Genomic DNA, 25990 nt, shown 5'->3' on the forward strand with positions numbered 1-25990 from the left:
ATAGTACAATACTTCTAGAAACCCATCCGACACTACGATATGCGCGTACGACATGCACAATTGTCATTCTTAATGGTGACCATATAGTTAGCGGTATCTATCAGTATAATGCAGTCTAATAACTCGGCCCATAGTTGTCCGAGACAACTCGGCCACGGGGCCGAGTTGTCCCCCGGGCCGAGTTGTCTGGTCCCCGGACGGGAGCACGTAAACAAAGTTGAAACAGACAGGCAAACAAACGCACACGCACGCTGTCAATTCCCGGTCGTTTTAATATTGATAGTGCGAAGAAGGAATTTGTCACAGATAGAAAGCAATGGACCCTTCCAGCAATTTTGAGTTTCTCTTTTCTGCGGTGGCAAATGGAAGCATCCCTGTATCAAAATACCGTTCAAAGGTCACTGGTATTTCTGTCTTTATCGGACAAGTTGAAGGGCCTTTAGTAAATGGTTATTTTTGCTTGGGTAAGTGACAACGTCGTAGGCAATGAATAAGAATTAAATATTTTCATTCCACGACGCCGGTTAAACAAGAACGACAGCTCTACAATTTTTCATTTTATGTACGTTAGTATTTGATTATGGATATGAACAAATGAGACCCCATAAAAAAAAAAGGAAATGCATTGCTGTATTATACCCTTCTGGGTGTTAAATCAGCACCATATTGATATATATAGTCCTATATATTTTAAAAATTAATCTTAGACCTCCCCCCCCCCCCCCCCAATGGTTTGTGCAAATCCAATGAAATAAGAAGCAGTCTCAGACAGGATTCATCATTTTACTTCCTTATGATATATTGATTATTATTTCTTTTGCCCCCCCCACCCCCGCCCCACTTATTATGGTGCAATGTTGATTAATTCTTCTCCCCCCCCCCCCGCGCCCCACTCATTACATGCAATAGGATATTATTGATATAAATATGAAGTAAACTTGCATATAAATATTTCCACTAAATTATCATTAAAATAACCCCAAATGTTTTTTCAATGCCCAAAAAGGACCATTCACTTAACTCAAGTGTATGGTACTTGAATTCAGTACCAGTATATTAATTTTAATAAGTTTTCTAATTATATGCATAATACATGCATAATAATCAACCATGGAACCAGGGAAAGGGTTTTAGGAGTGTGTATACCCCCCCACCCCCCACCCCCATTTTACAATGCCCGTATTTCAAATCCAGTTTAGTGTTTTTAACATATATATATTTTGGTTTTTTAATTGGTGAAGGTATGTAATATTTTGGTCTGCTGGATGTTTTTGCAGTTCTAGTTTATTATGTAATGCAAGTTAATGTAATTTTGACTGTGTTGGGTGCTTTTTAAAATGTTCTACATTGCATCTACACTATGGGTACTATAGATACCCTTTTTAAACCTTGCACCCTTCCCTAAAAATTCCTTGATCCACTCCTGATATGTTATATTATGTATATTATCCAGTCCAAAAATACAATGACTAATATTAGCAACATTTTCATATTTAATATACTTGTACAATTGAAAGAAAGAAATGTTTTATTTAACGACGCACTCAACACATTTTATTTACGGTTATATGGCGTCAGACATATGGTTAAGGACCACACAGATTTTGAGAGGAAAACCGCTGTTGCCACTTCATGGGCTGCTCTTTCCGATTAGCAGCAAGGGATCTTTTATTTGCGCTTCCCACAGGCAGGATAGCACAAACCATGGCCTTTGTTGAACCAGTTATGGATCACTGGTCGGTGCAAGTGGTTTACACCTACCCATTGAGCCTTGCGGAGCACTCACTCAGGGTTTGGAGTCGGTATCTGGATTAAAAATCCCATGCCTCGACTGGGATCCGAACCCAGTACCTACCAGCCTGTTGACCGATGGCCTAACCACGATGCCACCGAGGCCGGATTGTACAATTGAAGTCAACTGTAGATGTTTAAACATTGAAGATTAAAATGTCTATTTAAAATAGCTCATAATGAAATAATATGTATGCCTACCCAACAGGTTTTGTTAAAATTGGTCATTTTTGGATGGTTAACAGTGTCTGAGCTTAACTCTTTTTTTGAGTTGCCATCCGGGCAAGTGGTGACAGCACTTTCACTTGCCTGGATCTATTTTCACTTGCCCGAATAATATTTTCTGAAAAAACAACAATATTGCAACAGATTATCAGAGAAAACATTTATTTTGAGTATTTTCCTGCACTCAATCAACCCACTCTTTAAATAAATGACAGACATGCCACTGTGACTCCCCACTGTCACTGTCAATACATTTGTGGTATTTCCAACAAACAAAGATGCTTGCGTTCACCACTCTTTAAATAAATGACAGACATGCCACTGTGACTCCCCACTGTCACTGTCAATACATTTGTGGTATTTCCAACAAACAAAGATGCTTGCGTTCACCAAACGTTGAGCACTGGTATAACCGACACAACCCCTTCCTCCCCCCACCCCATCTCAATGAAATAATAATAATAAAAAAAACCCCTAAAATATAATTTTCAGTGGATACGATCTATGACGTGTACACATAACCAGGGCTGAATCTTGTCGACATGAATTTGTGCCCAATTTTACATGCCACTTAACTTACCTTACACCTATTCTTATATTGGGCATATGTTTATATGTAAAAGCAGACCTACACTTTTTCATGGTGCAAAGTAGGCTACATAGCTGTACTTTTATTTATTTATTAATTATTGATTTAAAAAAATTAAAAAAAATCGGCCACCAGGCGGGCAACCTTACTGTGGGTTTTCGGTCGCCCGTCGTCGTTTTCAGTCACCTGGGGCGACCGTTAAGTTCGAACCCTGGGTTAACCTTATCAGATGGATAAGTTACTTAAAATTAAGTACTTAATTAAAACATAAACAATGTCTGCCATTTTGGATTCATAGAAAATGCACCAACAGGGTTGAGGTCGTATCAAAAGTATCCAATAATTCTAAACATAAAAATTTTGAGTTGTAGTCAATCAGCAATGGATTAACAGTTATATCACAAAAATAGCCACTTGTCAAGATGACAACACCACTATTTTTCAATAACTAATGGTGGTCTCCCTAATTTCTGAATAAAATAAAAATAAGCAATTAAAATGAGTTCTGTGTTTTGTATACAGGTATTTAATGTATTTTTTTACCAGTTACAACTACTGATATTCTTGTAGTACCACAGATAAATGTAATTATCACCAGTGAACATGTGATTTTAACCAAAGAAACACTGCAATGGACTGGTGGCAGTAACTGTTTTGAACACAACATACTTACAGTGTTTTTATATATATATATATATATATATATATATATATATATAAATTGGTTTTAATGTCTCTAGAGCTAATGCATAGAGCTAATAAATAGTTCAAATAGTTCAGTTAAACAAGGACTACTTATGAATTTATTTACCTCTCTTTACAGCAACTGAAGCTCATGACGACGATGGTTTGCCCCATACACTGGAACATTTGGTTTTCATGGGAAGTGAGCACCATCCTTACAAGGTAGGATAACAAAGTTAAAGTTTGTGTTAATGACACCACTGGAGCATATTGATTTATTAATAATTGGGTATTGGATGACAAACATTTAGTAATTTTGACATATAGACTTGGTCAAGGGTGACTTGTTGCTGAATTTTTTTTTCAGCCAAATTCATAGGTGTTTTTTTTTATGGTACACCAAAGACCATCCTTGATAATATATGAGAAAGTAAAGGAAAAGTCCCTTGCTGCTTTTTAGTAAGAGCAGTCTTATGTGGATGCAGCAGGTTTCCACGCTTTATCTGTGTCAACCAAATGTCAAAATAACCATACAGGTGTGTTAATAGTGATAGTTAAAAACGTGTTGAGGTGTCGTTAAGCAAATATTCCTTTCTTTTCCATTCTTTTTTAATGTCTGATTTTCCATTTTAATGTATGTTTGTCTTTTGAAACATATTCATTGATCATATATCAGGGCTAGCACTGGGTGTGCAGAAAGGTTCACCAAGATATTTAAATTTTACAAATTGTGAAAAACTCAGTTATTTTCCAACAAAATAACAATCAATACAATGAAAGTTTTTCCCAAATTAAAATAAAATTTGCCGATTTTTTTTTTTTTACACATTTGGCAAGTGCCTGAGCTTTCCATGAATATCGATATCATATTTTGTAAGTAAAGTGTTATTGAGTTTCCGTGCTTTTATCTCTTATAGGGAGTGCTCGACTTACTGGCAAACCGATGCTTGGCATCTGGAACAAATGCGTGGACGGACACGGACCACACCTGTTACACCATGACTAACGCAGGATCCGAGGGCTTTCTCAAACTGCTGCCTATCTATATTGAACATATCCTGTACCCCACACTTAAGGTGAGTGGGTCCACTAATATAGGATCTACATTGAACATATCCTGTACCCCACACTTAAGGTGAGTGGGTCCACTAATATAGGATCTACATTGAACATATCCTGTACCCCACACTTAAGGTGAGTGGGTCCACTAATATAGGATCTACATTGAACATATCCTGTACCCCACACTTAAGGTGAGTGGGTCCACTAATATAGGATCTATATTGAACATATCCTGTAACCCACACTTAAGGTGAGTTGGTCCACTAACATAGGATCTACATTGAACATATCCTATACCCCACACTTAAGGTGAGTTGGTCTACTAATATAGGATCTACATTGAACATATCCTGTAACCCACACTTAAGGTGAGTTGGTCCACTAACATAGGATCTACATTGAACATATCCTATACCCCACACTTAAGGTGAGTTGGCTCACTAAAATAGGATCTACATCTACTAGGTCCATAATATTATGGAGATTTCGATTTTTACTAAATAAAAACTATCCTGGTCAAAATCACAATATGATCTGTCACAAATGTAAAATTTTATGCATTTAGTAATTTTCAAGGCTCTGAAAATTACGAGAATGATCATTTTGTTTTTACATCGCTAGCTTAAGTCTAGTTTTGGTGTAATGCAGTTTTCATTTGCATAATAAAGTTAAGACATAATTCATATAGTTATGTAAACAGTGAGGGGGAGGATGCTGGGGTGATAACTAAGTAGTGTACTATGTATAAATGTATATGATATTGGTGTTGTAGGAGAGTGGGTACATCACCGAGGCTCACCATGTAAACAGTGAGGGGGAGGATGCTGGGGTGATAACTATGTAAACAGTGAGGGGGAGGATGCTGGGGTGATAACTAAGTAGTGTACTATGTATAAATGTATATGATATTGGTGTTGTAGGAGAGTGGGTACATCACCAAGGCTCACCATGTAAACAGTGAGGGGGAGGATGCTGGGGTGGTCTGCTGTGAGATGCAGGCTCGTGATAACTAAGTAGTGTACTATGTATAAATGTATATGATATTGGTGTTGTAGGAGAGTGGGTACATCACCAAGGCTCACCATGTAAACAGTGAGGGGGAGGATGCTGGGGTGATAACTAAGTAGTGTACTATGTATAAATGTATATGATATTGGTATTGTAGGAGAGTGGGTACATCACCAAGGTTCACCATGTAAACAGTGAGGGGGAGGATGCTGGGGTGATAACTAAGTAGTGTACTATGTATAAATGTATATGATATTGGTGTTGTAGGAGAGTGGGTACATCACCAAGGTTCACCATGTAAACAGTGAGGGGGAGGATGCTGGGGTGGTCTACTGTGAGATGCAGGCTCGTGATAACTAAGTAGTGTACTATGTATAAATGTATATGATATTGGTGTTGTAGGAGAGTGGGTACATCACCAAGGTTCACCATGTAAACAGTGAGGGGGGGAGGATGCTGGGGTGATAACTAAGTAGTGTACTATGTATAAATGTATATGATATTGGTGTTGTAGGAGAGTGGGTACATCACCAAGGTTCACCGTGTAAACAGTGAGGGGGAGGATGCTGGGGTGGTCTACTGTGAGATGCAGGCTCGTGATAACTAAGTAGTGTACTATGTATAAATGTATATGATATTGGTGTTGTAGGAGAGTGGGTACATCACCGAGGTTCACCATGTAAACAGTGAGGGGGAGGATGCTGGGGTGATAACTAAGTAGTGTACTATGTATAAATGTATATGATATTGGTGTTGTAGGAGAGTGGGTACATCACCAAGGCTCACCATGTAAACAGTGAGGGGGAGGATGCTGGGGTGATAACTAAGTAGTGTACTATGTATAAATGTATATGATATTGATGTTGTAGGAGAGTGGGTACATCACCGAGGTTCACCATGTAAACAGTGAGGGGGAGGATGCTGATAACTAAGTAGTGTACTATGTATAAATGTATATGATATTGGTGTTGTAGGAGAGTGGGTACATCACCAAGGTTCACCATGTAAACAGTGAGGGAGAGGATGCTGGGGTGATAACTAAGTAGTGTACTATGTATAAATGTATATGATATTGGTGTTGTAGGAGAGTGGGTACATCACCAAGGCTCACCATGTAAACAGTGAGGGGGAGGATGCTGGGGTGATAACTAAGTAGTGTACTATGTATAAATGTATATGATATTGGTGTTGTAGGAGAGTGGGTACATCACCAAGGCTCACCATGTAAACAGTGAGGGGGAGGATGCTGGGGTGATAACTAAGTAGTGTACTATGTATAAATGTATATGATATTGGTGTTGTAGGAGAGTGGGTACATCACCAAGGCTCACCATGTAAACAGTGAGGGGGAGGATGCTGGGGTGGTCTACTGTGAGATGCAGGCTCGTGATAACTAAGTAGTGTACTATGTATAAATGTATATAACATTGGTGTTGTAGGAGAGTGGGTACATCACCAAGGCTCACCATGTAAACAGTGAGGGGGAGGATGCTGGGGTGATAACTAAGTAGTGTACTATGTATAAATGTATATGATATTGGTGTTGTAGGAGAGTGGGTACATCACCGAGGTTCACCATGTAAACAGTGAGGGGGAGGATGCTGGGGTGATAACTAAGTAGTGTACTATGTATAAATGTATATGATATTGGTGTTGTAGGAGAGTGGGTACATCACCAAGGTTCACCATGTAAACAGTGAGGGAGAGGATGCTGGGGTGATAACTAAGTAGTGTACTATGTATAAATGTATATGATATTGGTGTTGTAGGAGAGTGGGTACATCACCAAGGCTCACCATGTAAACAGTGAGGGGGAGGATGCTGGGGTGATAACTAAGTAGTGTACTATGTATAAATGTATATGATATTGGTGTTGTAGGAGAGTGGGTACATCACCAAGGCTCACCATGTAAACAGTGAGGGGGAGGATGCTGGGGTGATAACTAAGTAGTGTACTATGTATAAATGTATATGATATTGGTGTTGTAGGAGAGTGGGTACATCACCAAGGCTCACCATGTAAACAGTGAGGGGGAGGATGCTGGGGTGGTCTACTGTGAGATGCAGGCTCATGATAACTAAGTAGTGTACTATGTATAAATGTATATGATATTGGTGTTGTAGGAGAGTGGGTACATCACCAAGGCTCACCATGTAAACAGTGAGGGGGAGGATGCTGGGGTGGTCTACTGTGAGATGCAGGCTCGTGATAACTAAGTAGTGTACTATGTATAAATGTATATGATATTGGTGTTGTAGGAGAGTGGGTACATCACCAAGGTTCACCATGTAAACAGTGAGGGGGAGGATGCTGGGGTGATAACTAAGTAGTGTACTATGTATAAATGTATATGATATTGGTGTTGTAGGAGAGTGGGTACATCACCAAGGTTCACCATGTAAACAGTGAGGGGGTGGATGCTGGGGTGGTCTACTGTGAGATGCAGGCTCGTGATAACTAAGTAGTGTACTATGTATAAATGTATATGATATTGGTGTTGTAGGAGAGTGGGTACATCACCAAGGTTCACCATGTAAACAGTGAGGGGGAGGATGCTGGGGTGATAACTAAGTAGTGTACTATGTATAAATGTATATGATATTGGTGTTGTAGGAGAGTGGGTACATCACCAAGGCTCACCATGTAAACAGTGAGGGGAGGATGCTGGGGTGATAACTAAGTAGTGTACTATGTATAAATGTATATGATATTGGTGTTGTAGGAGAGTGGGTACATCACCAAGGCTCACCATGTAAACAGTGAGGGGGAGGATGCTGGGGTGGTCTACTGTGAGATGCAGGCTCATGATAACTAAGTAGTGTACTATGTATAAATGTATATGATATTGGTGTTGTAGGAGAGTGGGTACATCACCAAGGCTCACCATGTAAACAGTGAGGGGGAGGATGCTGGGGTGGTCTACTGTGAGATGCAGGCTCGTGATAACTAAGTAGTGTACATGTATAAATGTATATATATATTGGTGTTGTAGGAGAGTGGGTACATCACCAAGTGTACTATGTATAAATGTATATGATATTGGTGTTGTAGGAGAGTGGGTACATCACCAAGGTTCACCATGTAAACAGTGAGGGGGAGGATGCTGGGGTGATAACTAAGTAGTGTACTATGTATAAATGTATATGATATTGGTGTTGTAGGAGAGTGGGTACATCACCAAGGTTCACCATGTAAACAGTGAGGGGGTGGATGCTGGGGTGGTCTACTGTGAGATGCAGGCTCGTGATAACTAAGTAGTGTACTATGTATAAATGTATATGATATTGGTGTTGTAGGAGAGTGGGTACATCACCAAGGTTCACCATGTAAACAGTGAGGGGGAGGATGCTGGGGTGATAACTAAGTAGTGTACTATGTATAAATGTATATGATATTGGTGTTGTAGGAGAGTGGGTACATCACCGAGGTTCACCATGTAAACAGTGAGGGGGAGGATGCTGGGGTGATAACTAAGTAGTGTACTATGTATAAATGTATATGATATTGGTGTTGTAGGAGAGTGGGTACATCACCAAGGTTCACCATGTAAACAGTGAGGGAGAGGATGCTGGGGTGATAACTAAGTAGTGTACTATGTATAAATGTATATGATATTGGTGTTGTAGGAGAGTGGGTACATCACCAAGGCTCACCATGTAAACAGTGAGGGGGAGGATGCTGGGGTGATAACTAAGTAGTGTACTATGTATAAATGTATATGATATTGGTGTTGTAGGAGAGTGGGTACATCACCAAGGCTCACCATGTAAACAGTGAGGGGGAGGATGCTGGGGTGATAACTAAGTAGTGTACTATGTATAAATGTATATGATATTGGTGTTGTAGGAGAGTGGGTACATCACCAAGGCTCACCATGTAAACAGTGAGGGGGAGGATGCTGGGGTGGTCTACTGTGAGATGCAGGCTCATGATAACTAAGTAGTGTACTATGTATAAATGTATATGATATTGGTGTTGTAGGAGAGTGGGTACATCACCAAGGCTCACCATGTAAACAGTGAGGGGGAGGATGCTGGGGTGGTCTACTGTGAGATGCAGGCTCGTGATAACTAAGTAGTGTACTATGTATAAATGTATATGATATTGGTGTTGTAGGAGAGTGGGTACATCACCAAGGTTCACCATGTAAACAGTGAGGGGGAGGATGCTGGGGTGATAACTAAGTAGTGTACTATGTATAAATGTATATGATATTGGTGTTGTAGGAGAGTGGGTACATCACCAAGGTTCACCATGTAAACAGTGAGGGGGTGGATGCTGGGGTGGTCTACTGTGAGATGCAGGCTCGTGATAACTAAGTAGTGTACTATGTATAAATGTATATGATATTGGTGTTGTAGGAGAGTGGGTACATCACCAAGGTTCACCATGTAAACAGTGAGGGGGAGGATGCTGGGGTGATAACTAAGTAGTGTACTATGTATAAATGTATATGATATTGGTGTTGTAGGAGAGTGGGTACATCACCAAGGCTCACCATGTAAACAGTGAGGGGAAGGATGCTGGGGTGATAACTAAGTAGTGTACTATGTATAAATGTATATGATATTGGTGTTGTAGGAGAGTGGGTACATCACCAAGGCTCACCATGTAAACAGTGAGGGGGAGGATGCTGGGGTGATAACTAAGTAGTGTACTATGTATAAATGTATATAACATTGGTGTTGTAGGAGAGTGGGTACATCACTGAGGTTCACCATGTAAACAGTGAGGGGGAAGACGCTGGGGTGGTTTACTGCGAGATGCAGGCTCGTGAAAACACCGGAGAGAGTTTGTGTCACCTCAACATGCTGCGTGCCATGTACCCAGGGAATTGTGGGTACAAGTCCGAGACGGGTGGCATTATGGCCAACCTCCGTGATAGCACATCGCATGTGAAGGTAAAAATGTTGTTATTATCTATCATGGTTCCATTGTTGTTGAGTTTTTTCCAGTAATGTACTGTTTAACTGTTTATTTTGAAAATTTAGTTTTCTGTATTAATCCAAACTATATTAGTGTTGTTTCAATAGCAATCGTTGTTGAAAAGGAAACACAAAAAGCTTAAGATGAAATTATGACTGAAATTTTTTTATTTGAATAATTTTGATTAGACAGCAAGCATTTCAAGAATTTCATTTCATTTCAACTTATTTTTATGCTTATATCCAATTAAGGTTCAAGCATGCTGTCCTGGACACACATCTCAGCTATCTGGGCTGTCTGTCCAGGACAGTGGGTTAGTTGTTAGTGGTTTGTGAGAAAGAAGAGGGTGTAGTGGTCTTACACCTGCCCATTGAGTTGTTAAAACTTGCTCTGGGTGGGAGCCTGTACTGGGCTGCGAACCCGATACCTACCAGCCTTATCTCCGATGGCTTAACCACTACATCATCATTCATCATCTAAACTGTTTGCTCCTCTTTCCTTTCCTTTCTACTTCCTGATCTCCATCTTTACTTCTCTATCTTTTTGTCTATCTATCTTGATAACCATGTAATAATGGAAATATTTTTAAAATTATTATTTCCATCATCTTCATTTACGAAATATGTGTATGTGTTAAATGTAGGGAGAAACCTTAATATAGGCATTAGTCTGTTGGCCAATCCTAAATCACTCTTTTTGATTTGCAAAAATATATATTGCTTCAACCAATGCGGTTCATAATTTGATTGGTTTACTTTCATAAGTTTGAAATATGTGTTTGCATATCCCATATTTTATTTTCCTTTTATCCCTGTTTTAGTTTATGGACTGTATGGTATTATAAATCATTAAACATTTGCTCCTTTTGATTAGTAAAGATCATGAAAAGTTTACTAACCAAAGAAGACAAACTTTTTAAAAAAAGTATTCAGTGTATTTCTAGTGTTCGTAACAGAAAATAACTTATAATGGATGTTTGTAGGTCTGTAACTACCACCGTGACTTCTACCGGCCTGATAATCTGTGCCTGGTGATAACGGGTCAGGTGACACCAGAACAAGTGTTTGAAGCTCTGAAACCAGTGGAAGACATGATCAAGTCCAAGGTACGTCTGTCTGTATTAAAATACACAAAAGTAAGACAAAGTAATTTTCTAGTTTAGTTTTTGTGGTAAAAAAGTATTATGGTGTTGTCCATCCTTAAACATTTCCGGGCATATTTAATTAATTCATATAGGATTATCAAGCCTTATAACCAAGTACAGCTTGGAATGGTGGTGTTTTGTGTTCCATAATCAGGTCACTGAGGCCTACTTTCCATGCATTACGACGCATTAAAGGAGTTGAGTGGTATGTATTTCATTGGTGGAGGTTTTTGCATGAGTTGAGATGATAGGCAATAAGATCAATCATTTTTGCCTTAGAGTACATTCCAAATCTTTAATAATGTGTTAGGATGTAATTAAACAAATATTTCACAATAATGAGAGCAAAAGGATGCAGTACTCTACATGTGAAACTATATATTGTTGTTTTTTTCCACCTGATTTTCCATTATATCTTACTGCCTCTGGTTTCATGTGAGTTACTGTTCATATTGAATTTGAAGCTAAAATTTCCACTGTCATGTTTCCAGGGTGACCTACCTCCATTTACCCGTCCATGGCAGTCAGAAGTGCCTCCACTAGAAAGCAATGTGGAACAGGTGATCGCATACCCCTCAGATGACGAGAAATATGGAATGGTTTATATTGGCTGGAGGGGACCAAAAGCGAAGGTATCATGCCTCATACAGTGTTTATATTACTTAGAGACATTTAGTTTTTAGGTGGTATAAAATTAATTTTAGCTATTAGTATTATAGATTTCAACCATTAACAGCTAGCAATTTTGAAACTTAACCTAAATTTGACAGTGTCCAGAAGGGCCAGTTAAAACATTCATAGTCACCTAATGCGACTGAGTGACTGTTTATTTTCAACTCTACCTACACATTACTTGTACAGCCTTTTGCTTACATTATCATGTTTGGCAAAACCATCATGTTTCCAGCTGTTTTAGTAATTTGAAATAAATTGTATATGAAACGTATCGGGTATGTACCTCTAAAATGAAATTCAGCAGCTTTAACACTACATAACATTACAAGCCAGAGATCATGAAGGTACATACAGCAGGTGAATTACTTGTTAGATTGTGGAAAATTTAGCTGTTTGTCACAGAAATAATTTTTCTTACACACCTGTTGGTGAGAATATCATGCATTATTTTTGGTAACACATGGGTTGTTTACACACATATGTTGTTTACACACGTACATGTGTTAACAATTTCAAGACATACGACTGGCTGCTCCAAGGTGATAACCAGGTCACCGGTGCCATACATCCAATGAAAAACTACACGATGGAAATCAATTACAATGTGACGTATAGTTAACCTGACAATCATGTGTCTGTGACGTGTAAGTTAGCTACAAGTGCAACAAACTGTAAATAACGTTTAGTTGAAATTTACTTAAAACCTGTTTTTTGAGGATGTGTAAGAAATAGAATAATACATTCGTGTCCAATAGATACCATTTATCTCACAACTCGTTTAAAAATGTATCAGACTTGCTTTCGCTTGTTAGATACATTTTAAAACAACTCGTAAGATAAATGGTATCTAACGGCCACTCATGTATTATTCTCTACATGTCAAATGTTTGACTGAACCAGTCATGTCTGCCAGTAACCCTTTAGAAGAAAGCACTCTGATAATTGACTTTGTTTAAATTTTGCTTATCTCTTATTTGCATTGTTTATTTATGTAATATGTATTTTTATTTTAGGAGCAGTACCGAATGCTGAGTTTGGGGGTGCTTATGCAGTACCTGTCGGATTCTGCCATCGCCCCATTACAGAGGGAGTTAGTCGAAATAGCTGACCCATACTGCAGCAAGGTAACACAGTTCAAGCTGTTCAGTATAACTTTGTATGACTTGCATTTGTGGTGAAATGGAGCGGGATCTATCTCAGTCAGTAGAGCACTCACCTGAGATGACTGGATCAAAGGATCTAATCCCCTTTGTGGACCTGTTCTTTTTTTTTTTACCCTGTCCCATCCACTGATGCCATATAGCCGTAAATAAAATGTGTTGAGTGTGTTGTTAAATAAAACATTTCCTTCTATCACATCCAGTGCCCCATAACAGGTAGATCAAAGGTTGTGGTATGTGTTGTCCTGTTGGTGGGAAAGTACATATAAAAGATCCCATGCTACTAATGGGAAAAATGTAGCATTTTACTTCTGAAAACTACAAGTCAGTTACCATAATGTTTGACATCCCATACCCGATGATTAATTAATTAGTAAGCTCTAGAAGTGTCTTTAAACAAAACAAACTTTCACTTCAGTGGTTCACTAGTTAAGTCATCACTGGCCTCAGTGGCGTCGTGGTTAAGCCATCGGACTACAGGCTGGTAGGTACAGTGTTTGCAGCCCGGTACTGGCTCCAACCCAGAGCGAGTTCTTAAGGGCTCAATGGGTAGGTGTAAGGCCACTACACCCTCTTCTCTCTCACTAACCACTAACCAACTGACAACTAACCCACTGTCCTGGACAGACAGTCCCGTGGTTAGGCCATCGGTCTACAGGCTGGTAGGTACTGGGTTCGGATCCCAGTCGAGGCATGGGATTTTTCATTCAGATACCGACTCCAAACCCTGAGTGAGTGCTCCGCAAGGCTCAATGGGTAGGTGTAAACCACTTGCACCAACCAGTGATCCATAACTGGTTCAACAAAGGCCATGGTTTGTGCTATCCTGCCTGTGGGAAGCGCAAATAAAAGATCCCTTGCTGCTAATCGGAAAGAGTAGCCCATGTAGTGGTGATAGCAGGTTTCCTCTCAAAATCTGTGTGGTCCTTAACCATATGTCTGACGCCATATAACCGTAAATAAAATGTGTTGAGTGCGTCATTAAATAAAACATTTCTTTCTTTGGACAGACAGTCCAGATAGCTGAGGTGTGTGCCCAGGACAGCGTGTTTGAACCTTAATTGGACATAAGCACAAAAAAGAGTTGAAATGAAATGGTTAAGTCATCAATCTTAAGGCTAGTAATTAGCGGGCAATTAACCTTCTGTCTTCTTTTTTTTCGATGTTAATCTTGTAACATGTGACTGCAAGGCCTCACATAATGATAGGGAGAGGCCTTGATAAAGGCATTTTGCCTGTTGGCCAATCCCCAACCACCATTATAATTGGGAATAAATATTGTTTAAACCACATAATGATTTAATATATGTTGTTTAAAGGACTTTTTTTTTTTTTTTTTTTTTGCATTGTTTTTCGTCTTTGAATGATTGTTGTTATTCAGCACATTTTTGTGTGTGTGTTTTTGTTTTTTAAGGCAGCATGTTACACACACACGCAGGTTATACAATGCTATTTTTTATTACAGATCCGTGACGCAATGATTGAAAACTCAGAAAGTTGTGTGTATTTCCAGTTTCAAAACGTGCCACTAGATAAACTCAAACTGATTCATCCAAAGTAAGATTTCTTTACTGGTAATGGATTAGTTTGTTACTAATTCCAGTAAGAGTGTAGGGCCTAATTTCAGGAGAGCTGGAGCCTATTTCACAAAACATTGTAAGTTTACATTTGCAAACTAGTCGTAGATTTACGTTTACATGTAAAATCAGGTTTACAACGTTTTGTGCAATTGGTTCCTGTTTATTACTCACCCTCAAGTTTCAAGCCATGAGCACTGTAGATACTTACCAGTATACTAATTCAATCCATGAGCACTGTAGATGAGAACATACCATAGCTATCATAGCTTAGTGATAGAGATCTTGCCTAAAATGGTTTTGGTTGTAGAATCAATCTGCCTGTATTATTTTAGATACCAATCACTGAGCAGCACCATATGAATGGTATATCAAATGTTCTGGTATGTGTTGTCCTGTCATGCTTGTAATGAAGTTAGTAACCCAAGTGGTAGCAGTAGGTTTGTTAATCATCCCCTCACCTCCTTTCCCCTCCCCTATTCACACCATGTTATATATTTTCCTGTCACCCCATAACATAGACAGTATGGTTCCCCCCCCCCCCCCCCCCCCCCCCATGTGAATGGCTCCATACAATATAAAATCCTGGCAATGCCGGTGTTCCTTACCTTTGCTTCAACTCAACTTGGCCCACCACATCCTGTTCCATTCCTCTCCACTCCCTTCACCTCTCCTCTCCTCTTCTCTCCTCTCTCCCCTCTCCTCCCCTCTCCTCTCCTCCCCTCTCTCTCCCTTCCCCTCTCCTCACCTCCCCTCCCCTCCCCTCCCCTCTTGTCTTCTCTCTACTCTCTGTTTCACTTCCTTCACCAGCTATTAAATACATCTTCCCCACCCCTCATTTGATAGTGTATCGGTGTTAAATGATTATACTGTTGATTTTAGTCTACGTTTTATATGTTATGTGTTAACCTGATGTTGTTTCAGACTAGTGGATATCCTCCGTAACCTTGCAACAGGAAACGAACCATTTGACATGAAGAGAATGAGCAACCTGATTCATCGTAGCATGCTGGAGACTCTCAACAGCGTAATGTCCTTTCTTAAATACGGCAGAGGGTCCATCTCGGGAATGTTTTATTTAATGATGCACTCAGCACATTTTAATTATGGTTATATATTGTTGGACATATGGTTAAGGACCACAGAGATAATGAGAAATGAAACCCACTGCCACCACACAATGAACTACTCTTTCCGAGCAAGGGGTATTTTATTTGCAACATCCCACAGACGGGATAGTACATACCACTGCCTTTGTTATACCAAATTGAGAAATAGCCGAATGGGCCCACCGATAAGGATCTAGCCTAGACCACTGGGCTGCATCCCGCCTCCCATCTCTGGACCCAGTGGCTTGTTTCCTAGAACAAACCGTCCCCATGACAGGTATATCAGAGGCTGTGGTGTGTACTATCCTGTCTCTTGATAGGTACATATATAAGATCTCTTTCTGCTCTGTGATAAGAGCAGCCTTTGTAAGGCAACACATTTATTCTCTCATTGTCTAAATCAAATGTAATCACCAGTCCATAGACTGTGTCTGATAACTGCTGATGAAGCAATAGTTTCATTGCTATTTAAAATTTTCCAGTTGCTTAATCGTCATGATCAGTCAAACATATTTAACTAGGCACCTCTATAAAACAACGTCCTGTCTTAAGAGGCCAGCCTTTTATTCTCTCAAATTATCTAATCATCTAAGTACAAATTGACTTATATTAGACAGCCACCTTTCTGTAAAGACAATTTCTTAAGTTCTATTTTACATAGGCTTGACGGAATTTGAAAGTAAGCGAATCCCATACTGTTGGTATTAATAATAAATGGTTATTTCAGGTTGAAGATTCTCCACATGATGCCATGGCATTTATTCTCCTCAGTGACTTCCTTTATGGAGACAACCAAGAAGATGTGAGTTTTATGTAAAAAAAAAAGATTATTATAATCTTGATGCCATTGCAGTTTTTTTAATAGCCTATACAAATAGGCATCCTTCTTAAATATATAAATTTTTATGGCCATCAAATCCATTAAAGTAGGCCATACCTCCAACCACCAACTCCCATACACTGTTCTCCACTGCAGTGTTAAAGAATTGTTTTTTAAAGATGAATTGAGAGGGGTTATCTATCTAAAGTTTTATCTTTGGTTGATGACATGCATGTGGCAAAATATTTTAGACGATAATTTTTGTCTGTTGCAAAGCTTTTTGATTTTAGTTTTATACAATCCTGAAATAAGGAGTTGGGGCACATGTTGTTCCCTATTCTGCCAGCCTTCCATTGTTTCTATAGGTCAGTCTAAAATGTTGCAGAATGCTGCCAAGGTGAATTTATGAAATGACTTAACAATGTATGAATATTATTTTTTTCAATCTTGTAACATTTTTCAGCTGGAAATGCGGGTGAATTCCATCGCCAACTACAAGAAGATGAAGCTCGAACCAGAGACATACTGGCGAGAAATCCTAGAACAGTATTTTGTGGACAAGCCAACCATTGTGGTTAGTAATTCAATTGCACATGTTTAAACCACAGCTATTTGGTGTGTAACATAATGATATTTTGACATATAGGAGAGAGAGAGAGAGAGAGGGAGGGAGGGAGGGAGGGAGGGAGGGGGGGGGGGGGTCCTGGCGATAAAGAATAATTTATAAACATTTTCCCATAGACAGTACAGTACATACCACAAGTCTTTGATGTACCAGTCGTGATCCTGCATTCCATCACAGGAGGGAACCCTGCCACTGAGCTGTGTCCCGTTAATTGGGTTCTTATGGTGATATTTATGTAAATGTATTTGGTCGTTGGTTTTTCCTCCGCATGTTTTTTCATGTTTCCCTTCTATATAGAATATATTTCTTAAATTTCTCTGTTAAATGTATTAGGTTTTCCATTTTAATTTTTTTTTAATTAAGTTGTAATATACAATATTCTGTTAGTGGAAAATTGGATCTAAAAATATCCTTGCTGTTAATTGAAAAAGAGTTACCCATGTGTATTGCCCCCTTCCCTCCCCCCCCCCCCCACCCCCCTGAACTCCAATATATCAGTCCATGTGTTATAATTACTTTGTCATCTAGGTTGTAATGTAGTTGTGCATTATATATCATAGGGTTCCACCCTCCAATATTCTAGAGCATGTCTTACAATCACTTTTGTCATCAAATATTGTGTACTTTCCATTCTTCCAGATGATCGGGGAACCCAGTAAAGAGTTGATGGCGTCGCTGGGAAAAGCAGAGAAAGACAGAATTGCTCAACAGCAGAAGAATCTCGGTGAATCTGGTCTCAAGGAATTGGCAGATGCTTTAGAAAAAGCTTCAGATGAAAATGATGTATGTAATATTCTATGTTTCATGGTCTGTGTGCATATATAACCAGTTCAAAGCCATAGATGGCTATAATAAGATAAATCTGCATCAAGTATCGAAACATACATCATTGAAATAACTATTACAACACCTCGCTCTTAGAATTAATAGCAAAAAAAAAAAAAGAGGTTAAGTTGCTCATTTTAGATGTAACAGGAAGCATCTTTAACTACTTTAGTTCCAAACAAAAATTGTGATGCTATTTTGTTATTTATTTAATTTTGTTTGTTTGTTCATACCCAGATAAACGTAAAAGAAATAACAGACAATACTTATAATTAAATTTGAATCATAATTGTTAATAAAAACACTAAAACTTCATACTTTATTTTGAATTATTTTGGTCCACAAACAATAATGCTCAGTAAGACAACTTGCCCATGTAAAATGACGTCATCAGATATGACGTTCCATGACGTAATTTTTACATTAATCGAGAAATGAACAAACTTCTGTTGCTATATCTGGACCAATGGGATAATGCTATGTTGTAATGAATGTAACAGAAACTTAATTATTAGCCGATGATTAATTAATTAGTGTGCTCTAGTGGTTTTATTAAACAAAACAAAACATTTTGAAGAAAAGTGAATTAAATTTTAAAGTGTCTTGTTAAGTAGTTATATATTAATAAAACTAAAGATATTTTTTCCCCAATCTGTTTAATACCATAAGCTATTAACAAATCAAAATATAAAATGTACTCTTGTAATATGATTTGTGTCCTGGACGGAGGAGCCGGCTGAGGCCGAAACCTGTGCCCAGGACAGGCGTGCGCTACAACAGCTTGCTCTGAATGTGCACGTTAAATTCTCTGACCTGACCTAATATGATTGGTTTTACTTTGAGCAGATAGAACCCCCAGAAGATCTAGTGAAAAGTGTATCGGTGCCAGATGTCTCAAAAATCAACTTCCATCCAATCAAAACAGCAGCAAATTTTGACACAGAAAAAGCAAAGTTAATTGAAAATTTTCCATTGGTGGACATTCCTTTCAAGTTCCAGCTTGATGACATCCACACAAACTTTGTGAAGGTGAGTAACTCTTCAACACTGACACCATTTGCTCCCATTTATATTACGGTACATGTTAGACGGTATCCAGTTTCATTTCATACCAGTTCACTGATTTATATAGATATATACCTAGGGTACCTGGCCTCGGGGGGGATCTTGTCGTCCATTAGCGGATGGTCTAATGATCTACCGGTCACGAACCTTGCTGCAGGAACTCTGAGCAGGGGGACTTCGGGACAGGGACGCCCCACCAAACACACATCTGTCCCGCCAAAGTGAAAAAATATATATATATTAAAAAAAAAAAAAAAAAAAAAAAAAAAAATATATATATATATATATATATATATATATATACACCTAGGTCAATTCCAGGGGGATAGTTGTTTTTTTTGTTTTTTTTCTTTCATTGAAAAAATACAGTACACAATTACACACAAGAGAAGTTATCAAGCATATTTTATGTTTTTGTGATCCCAAACAAAGAAAATATGCAATATTCAGGGCTTCTAGTTTATGGTATTCCTACTCCCATGGCTAGTGATATTCAGTGGTAGGTTAGTAAATAACTACTATTGCCATGCCCGACAGCTAGTGATAAAGAACCTTTCAAATGTTGCAGTTAAGTCTATTTTGTAAATTTATATGAATATTCTGCCCCCCCCCTCCCCCCCCCCCCCCCCCCCCAATGTTATTGTTTTTAAGCTGTATCTCCCACTTTATGTGACATATCTGATTATTACTATTATTTAGTAAAATTGTATTAACTTTAAAGTAAAGTAGGGCTAGTGCATTTTTAATTGTGGATAGTAAATTTTTTAAATCATTGATTCCATGGCTAGTGGATTTGATGCAAATTCTAGAAGCACTGAATATTATAAGTTACTTTTAATTTTCCTTTCAGATTTTTGCCTTGTTGGACTCAAACTCCATTCCACAAGCCCTCCGCTACTATCTTCCTTTGTTTTGTGAGCTTGTCACAGAAAGTCCAGTGATGCGAGATGGAGGTAGGATATGGAAATTACAATGTATTGTTTTCCTTACAGATGGTCTTAAAGTATTTTGTAATGTCGGTGTTACTAGTAGGGTTTTCTGTTATGGTATTATGTCTATTATGTTTTAATAATTAAATTTCTGTTACATTCAGTACAATATAACATCATCCCATTGGTCCAGACGTAGCAACGGCAGTTTGTTAATTTTTCGAAGAATGTAAAAATTACGTCGTCAGGGAACGTCCTATCTGATGGGCGTTATTGTTTATGGACCAAAAATAATTCAAAATAAAGTATGAACTTTTAGTGTTATTATTAGCAAGCTTGATTCAAATTTAATTAAAAGTATTGTCTGTTATTTGTTTTACGTTCATCTGGGTATGAACAAAAAAAATCATCCGCAAACTTATGTGACAAGGGCTTGGCCGATTCACACAGTTAGTGGATGATTTTTTGTTGTTGTTCATACCCCAATGAATGTAAAAGAAATACCAGACAATCCTTAAATGTACAATATGTGGATAATTTGGTTCAGCCAATTTGTAAAAAATGTATGAATTTTTAATTCTGCAAAAGATCTGCACAAAATCTGACAACAGATAGGATTTAGCTCAGTTGGTAGAGTGCTCGGAAGAGGTTTTCGGGTTATAGGACCCAGTGGGTTTTTTCACATTTCATCCATTGCCCATGACTGGTATATCAAAGGCCATAGTATGTGCTGTCTTATCTGAAGGGAAGTACATATAAAAAGATCCCTTGCTGCTCATGAAAAAATATAGCAGATTTACTCCGATGTCTGAAGTGCCAAAACATCCAGTAGTCAGTGATGTTGTTATCATTAAAAAAACACAAAAAACTTTAACTTAAACTTTAAATCAAGCAATTAAATTAAGGAAGCTCTTTTTTTTTGTGATCAGAAATCCTATATTTATAGCAAACAACCCCACACCACCTCTAAACATAAATATGTGCACTCTCTTTCAACTACCACCCAAGCTGTTTGTTGGATTAGCTTTGTCCACAGATAAGCAAGTTAACTTTAAACTCGGACCACATTGTTTATAGCAAGCTATCCCTTTCACTCCCCTAAGACTAGTTCATAGAGTAATTGTATCTCTTTTTAGCATGTGAATTTATATGGTATCAACATGGTAATATCTTAAATGTCTCCCATAACCTAAGTTTGGGAAACAGTTAATCACCCACCTCGATTTTCTCATGGCTAGGTTTGTAAACTGCAAGTGGATCGTGACTTTATTAACAGCTAGTTCATGTTAAACAAAGATCTGAAGATAACAATGTGCTGGGGTGTTAATATACATTCCTTTCTTTTTTCCTTCCCAATGTTGGTATCAAACGAAGAGGTGATAGCCCAGCTACATGCCGATACCCTGTCGGCAGATTGTTCTTACTAACAATAACAGCTGGTTAATGTCGAACAAAGATCTGAAGATAACAATGTGCTGGGGTGTTAATATACATTCCTTTCTTTTTTCCTTCCCAATGTTGGTATCAAACGAAGAGGTGATAGCCCAGCTACATGCCGATACCCTGTCGGCAGATTGTTCTTACTAACAATAACAGCTGGTTAATGTCGAACAAAGATATGAAGATAACAATGTGCTGAGGTGTTAACATGCATTCCTTTCTTCTTTTCCTCCCAGTGTTGGTATCCCACGAAGAGGTGATAGCCCAGCTAGAAGCCGATACCCTGTCAGCGGATTGTTCTGTTGGAGTCCATGGCAGCAAGTTCTCCTGCGGCCAGATTCCTTATCTTGTCACATTGTCTGTCAAAGTAAGTGCTTCAATGTGCAGAAAAGTTACTGAAGGGTCTTTTTTAAAATATACTTTTAATATGACATTACACCAGATAAACTGGTAGTTTATAACCTATTGGATTCACATGGACTTAACCAGTATGCAGATGATATACTCATTAACACTGATTATACACATACTGATCAAGATGAATACATGCATCATAGATAGTCAGTTTCCTCATCTCATTTCGGCAATCAAAGTGATTCAGTGTGTAAAAGGGTTACTTTTTTGTTTTGACAAAGTAAAACGGCAAGATATTGGTATTACTTAGCTGGCAACGGCAACAGTGGCAACAACGTTAAAGTTCTGTATTTAACTACATTTCTCTAAAAAGCTATAAAGTCTTAGCTCTCATCATAATGTATGTGAATGTTTTTTTAATTAAAGTGTTAATTTAAAAAATATATTTTAATTTAAGCTTAATTTTGTTCATTTATTTTTTAATTTGCATTGAGGTGACCATTTATTGATGCCATGTCAATGTGAATGACATGGAATAAGTTTATGGGAGGTGACCATTTATTGATGCCATGTCAATGTGAATGACATGGAATAAGTTCATGGTAGGTGAGACATTTATTGATGCCATGTCGATGTGAATGACATGGAATAAGTTCATGGTAGGTGAGACATTTATTGATGCCATGTCGATGTGAATGACATGGAATAAGTTCATGGTAGGTGAGACATTTATTGATGCCATGTCGGTGTGAATGACTGGAATAAGTTCATGGTAGGTGAGACATTTATTGATGCCATGTCGATGTGAATGACATGGAATAAGTTCATGGTAGGTGAGACATTTATTGATGCCATGTCGATGTGAATGACATGGAATAAGTTCATGGTAGGTGAGACATTTATTGATGCCATGTCGATGTGAATGACATGGAATAAGTTCATGGTAGGTGAGACATTTATTGATGCCATGTCGATGTGAATGACATGGAATAAGTTCATGGTAGGTGAGACATTTATTGATGCCATGTCGATGTTAATGACATGGAATAAGTTCATGGTAGGTGAGACATTTCATTCTGCTGGATTCACATGTTGTTTTATATTCGCTGTTACAGCGACATTATGCCAGTTTCAGTTGCACGGTGGAAAGATTACTCAGGGCTAACTCTGGGTTGGCAAAAAATTTCACCAAATTAAACTACAAAACTACTAAACTTCAAAAATGGCAGAAACTCAATTATTTTCTAACAAAATATAATTTATTTCATGAAAATATTTTGCCATATGAAAAAAAATTCACCAATTTTTTTTGAAATTTACAATTGGCGAATTTGTTACTGGGTTCATAGGGACTTGACTCATTATGCAACCTGGGTGTAGATCATAATATACTTATAAACAGAGAAATTTTAAAATAATGTATAGCTTGTTTTATTCATAATTCATAAAGACATTTTATGTCTCAGTTCCATGTCACTTAACAGAAAGGAGAACATTGCGTTAACAGAATGTTTCTATTTAAAATTATTGTTAGCCATTCTCTGTGATATACCATCAGTGTCTTGTGTTCAGGTTGAAGAGGAGAAGTATGCTACTGGTGTCAACTGGCTCAAGGAACTCCTCTTCCAGACTCAGTTCACAGCAGAACGAATCAGCATCATTGCAAACAGAATGACCAATGACATCGCTGCTTTCAAACGCAGTGGACAGATGATTACCAGGACAATTATGAGAGATATAATATTTTCTAGAGGTTATTATTTTTTAATTTTTACCTCATTATTTGAAGAAGAAGAAAATACTGCTCCAATTTACTTGCAATGCTGGATTATCTGTATTGGGGTTTTAATTTTTGTTTTATAGTTATTTTTCAGGTAAATAATCCGTTATTTCCATAATGTTTATTGATCCCTTTTAAAATTTTGAAACATGTTTGCAGACCTAATAAAGCATATGGGATGATATTAATTTTTTTCTTTTTCTAAACTCTAGCAAAATTATTTGTCAATTTTTTTTAATATTTAAAAAGAATTTAACTAATAAAAATTTTAAGAAAGGAAAAAGCTTATCTTTAAGTTTGGCTTTAAATAACTTTATGTTACTATAAGTATGCATTTAACTGTACTAATACCACTAGTAACAGGTGAGAATGCTTAAGCCTTTTTTTTTTTTTTCTGTCATAGTCTAGACTCCAGGGGTCACACAAAGTACTCGTAACACTTACATGAGACATACACCACACATTTTGTATAGTGTACGTCTGACGTAAGTGTTATGAGTGCTTTGTGTTACGGGGACCTGGGGCAGGACGTAAAGCACATGCCTGATGCTTGGTCAGTCTATGATCAATTCTCGTCGGTGGCCCATTGGTATATGCAGTCCTGTTTTTGGGATGGTGTATATAAAAAAATCCCATGCTACTAATGGAAAAATGTAGTGGGGTTTCCTCTCAAAGACTATATGTCAAAATTACCAAGTGTTTGACATCCAGTAGCCGGTGATTAATAAATCGATGTGCTCTAGTGGTGTCATTCAACAAAACAAACCTTTTTAGTCTAGACTCCCATTCCCCCTGCATAATTTCCGCACCTGAATACAGTTATACAAATTTTTTCTACTTTAAAAGGCTGATTTGTTTTTTTCTCTAACAGATAGTAACCACTGTGTGGTTAGCATGCTGCGTCAACATAAGTTTCTAACGGATCTTGCCAAAAAGGTGGAAGCTGAGCCGACCAAGGTAATTTATGTTTTGATAAACTGAAAGAGAATGATTCTTTTAACAGTACACAGGTACATTATTTAACTAGCTGTTCTTACTTTAGAGTTTCTATTCTTCAGTGGGTTCTTTTAACAGTACACAGGTACATTATTTAACTAGCAGTTCTTACTTTAGAGTTTCTATTCTTCAGTGGGTTCTTTTAACAGTACACAGGTACATTACTTAACTAGCTGTTCTTTCTTTAGAGTTTCTATTCTTCAGTGGGTTCTTTTAACAGTACACAGGTACATTACTTAACTAGCAGTTCTTACTTTAGAGTTTCTATTCTTCAGTGGGTTCTTTTAACAGTACACAGGTACATTACTTAACTAGCAGTTCTTACTTTAGAGTTTCTATTCTTCAGTGGGTTCTTTTAACAGTACACAGGTACATTATTTAACTAGCAGTTCTTACTTTAGAGTTTCTATTCTTCAGTGGGTTCTTTTAACAGTACACAGGTACATTATTTAACTAGCAGTTCTTACTTTAGAGTTTCTATTCTTCAGTGGGTTATTTTAACAGTACACAGGTACATTATTTAACTAGCAGTTCTTTCTTTAGAGTTTCTATTCTTCAGTGGGTTCTTTTAACAGTACACAGGTACATTATTTAACTAGCTGTTCTTTCTTTAGAGTTTCTATTCTTCAGTGGGTTCTTTTAACAGTACACAGGTACATTATTTAACTAGCTGTTCTTTCTTTAGAGTTTCTATTCTTCAGTGGGTTCTTTTAACAGTACACATGTACATTATTTAACTAGCTGTTCTTACTTTAGAGTTTCTATTCTTCAGTGGGTTCTTTTAACAGTACACAGGTACATTATTTAACTAGCTGTTCTTACTTTAGAGTTTCTATTCTTCAGTGGGTTCTTTTAACAGTACACATGTACATTATTTAACTAGCTGTTCTTTCTTTAGAGTTTCTATTCTTCAGTGGGTTCTTTTAACAGTACACATGTACATTATTTAACTAGCTGTGCTTACTTTAGAGTTTCTATTCTTCAGTGGGTTCTTTTAACAGTACACAGGTACATTATTTAACTAGCTGTTCTTACTTTAGAGTTTCTATTCTTCAGTGGGTTCTTTTAACAGTACACATGTACATTATTTAACTAGCTGTTCTTACTTTAGAGTTTCTATTCTTCAGTGGGTTCTTTTAACAGTACACAGGTACATTATTTAACTAGCTGTTCTTACTTTAGAGTTTCTATTCTTCAGTGGGTTC

The 25990-nt window shown here is 37.7% G+C and overlaps 1 protein-coding gene across 1 annotated transcript in view; it reads left to right on the forward strand.

Moving 5' to 3' along the window:
* Nucleotides 1–301: 301 nt before the first annotated feature.
* Nucleotides 302–25990, forward strand: part of LOC121383390 (uncharacterized protein C05D11.1-like) — a 42862-nt gene continuing 17173 nt past the window's right edge. Inside the window, exons 1-17 of the mRNA XM_041513392.1 lie at nt 302–464; nt 3429–3511; nt 4207–4365; nt 10052–10261; nt 11269–11391; nt 11922–12062; nt 13119–13229; nt 14731–14822; nt 15767–15869; nt 16679–16753; nt 17235–17345; nt 18036–18179; nt 19068–19250; nt 20137–20239; nt 21892–22022; nt 23582–23762; nt 24661–24746. Coding sequence (XP_041369326.1) covers nt 317–464; nt 3429–3511; nt 4207–4365; nt 10052–10261; nt 11269–11391; nt 11922–12062; nt 13119–13229; nt 14731–14822; nt 15767–15869; nt 16679–16753; nt 17235–17345; nt 18036–18179; nt 19068–19250; nt 20137–20239; nt 21892–22022; nt 23582–23762; nt 24661–24746 — 2184 coding nt within the window. The 5' untranslated portion in view covers nt 302–316. The remainder of the gene's footprint in view (nt 465–3428; nt 3512–4206; nt 4366–10051; nt 10262–11268; nt 11392–11921; nt 12063–13118; nt 13230–14730; nt 14823–15766; nt 15870–16678; nt 16754–17234; nt 17346–18035; nt 18180–19067; nt 19251–20136; nt 20240–21891; nt 22023–23581; nt 23763–24660; nt 24747–25990) is intronic.

The sequence above is a fragment of the Gigantopelta aegis genome, chromosome 10 (genome assembly GCF_016097555.1).
Source record: "Gigantopelta aegis isolate Gae_Host chromosome 10, Gae_host_genome, whole genome shotgun sequence".
NCBI lineage: Eukaryota > Metazoa > Mollusca > Gastropoda > Neomphalida > Peltospiridae > Gigantopelta > Gigantopelta aegis.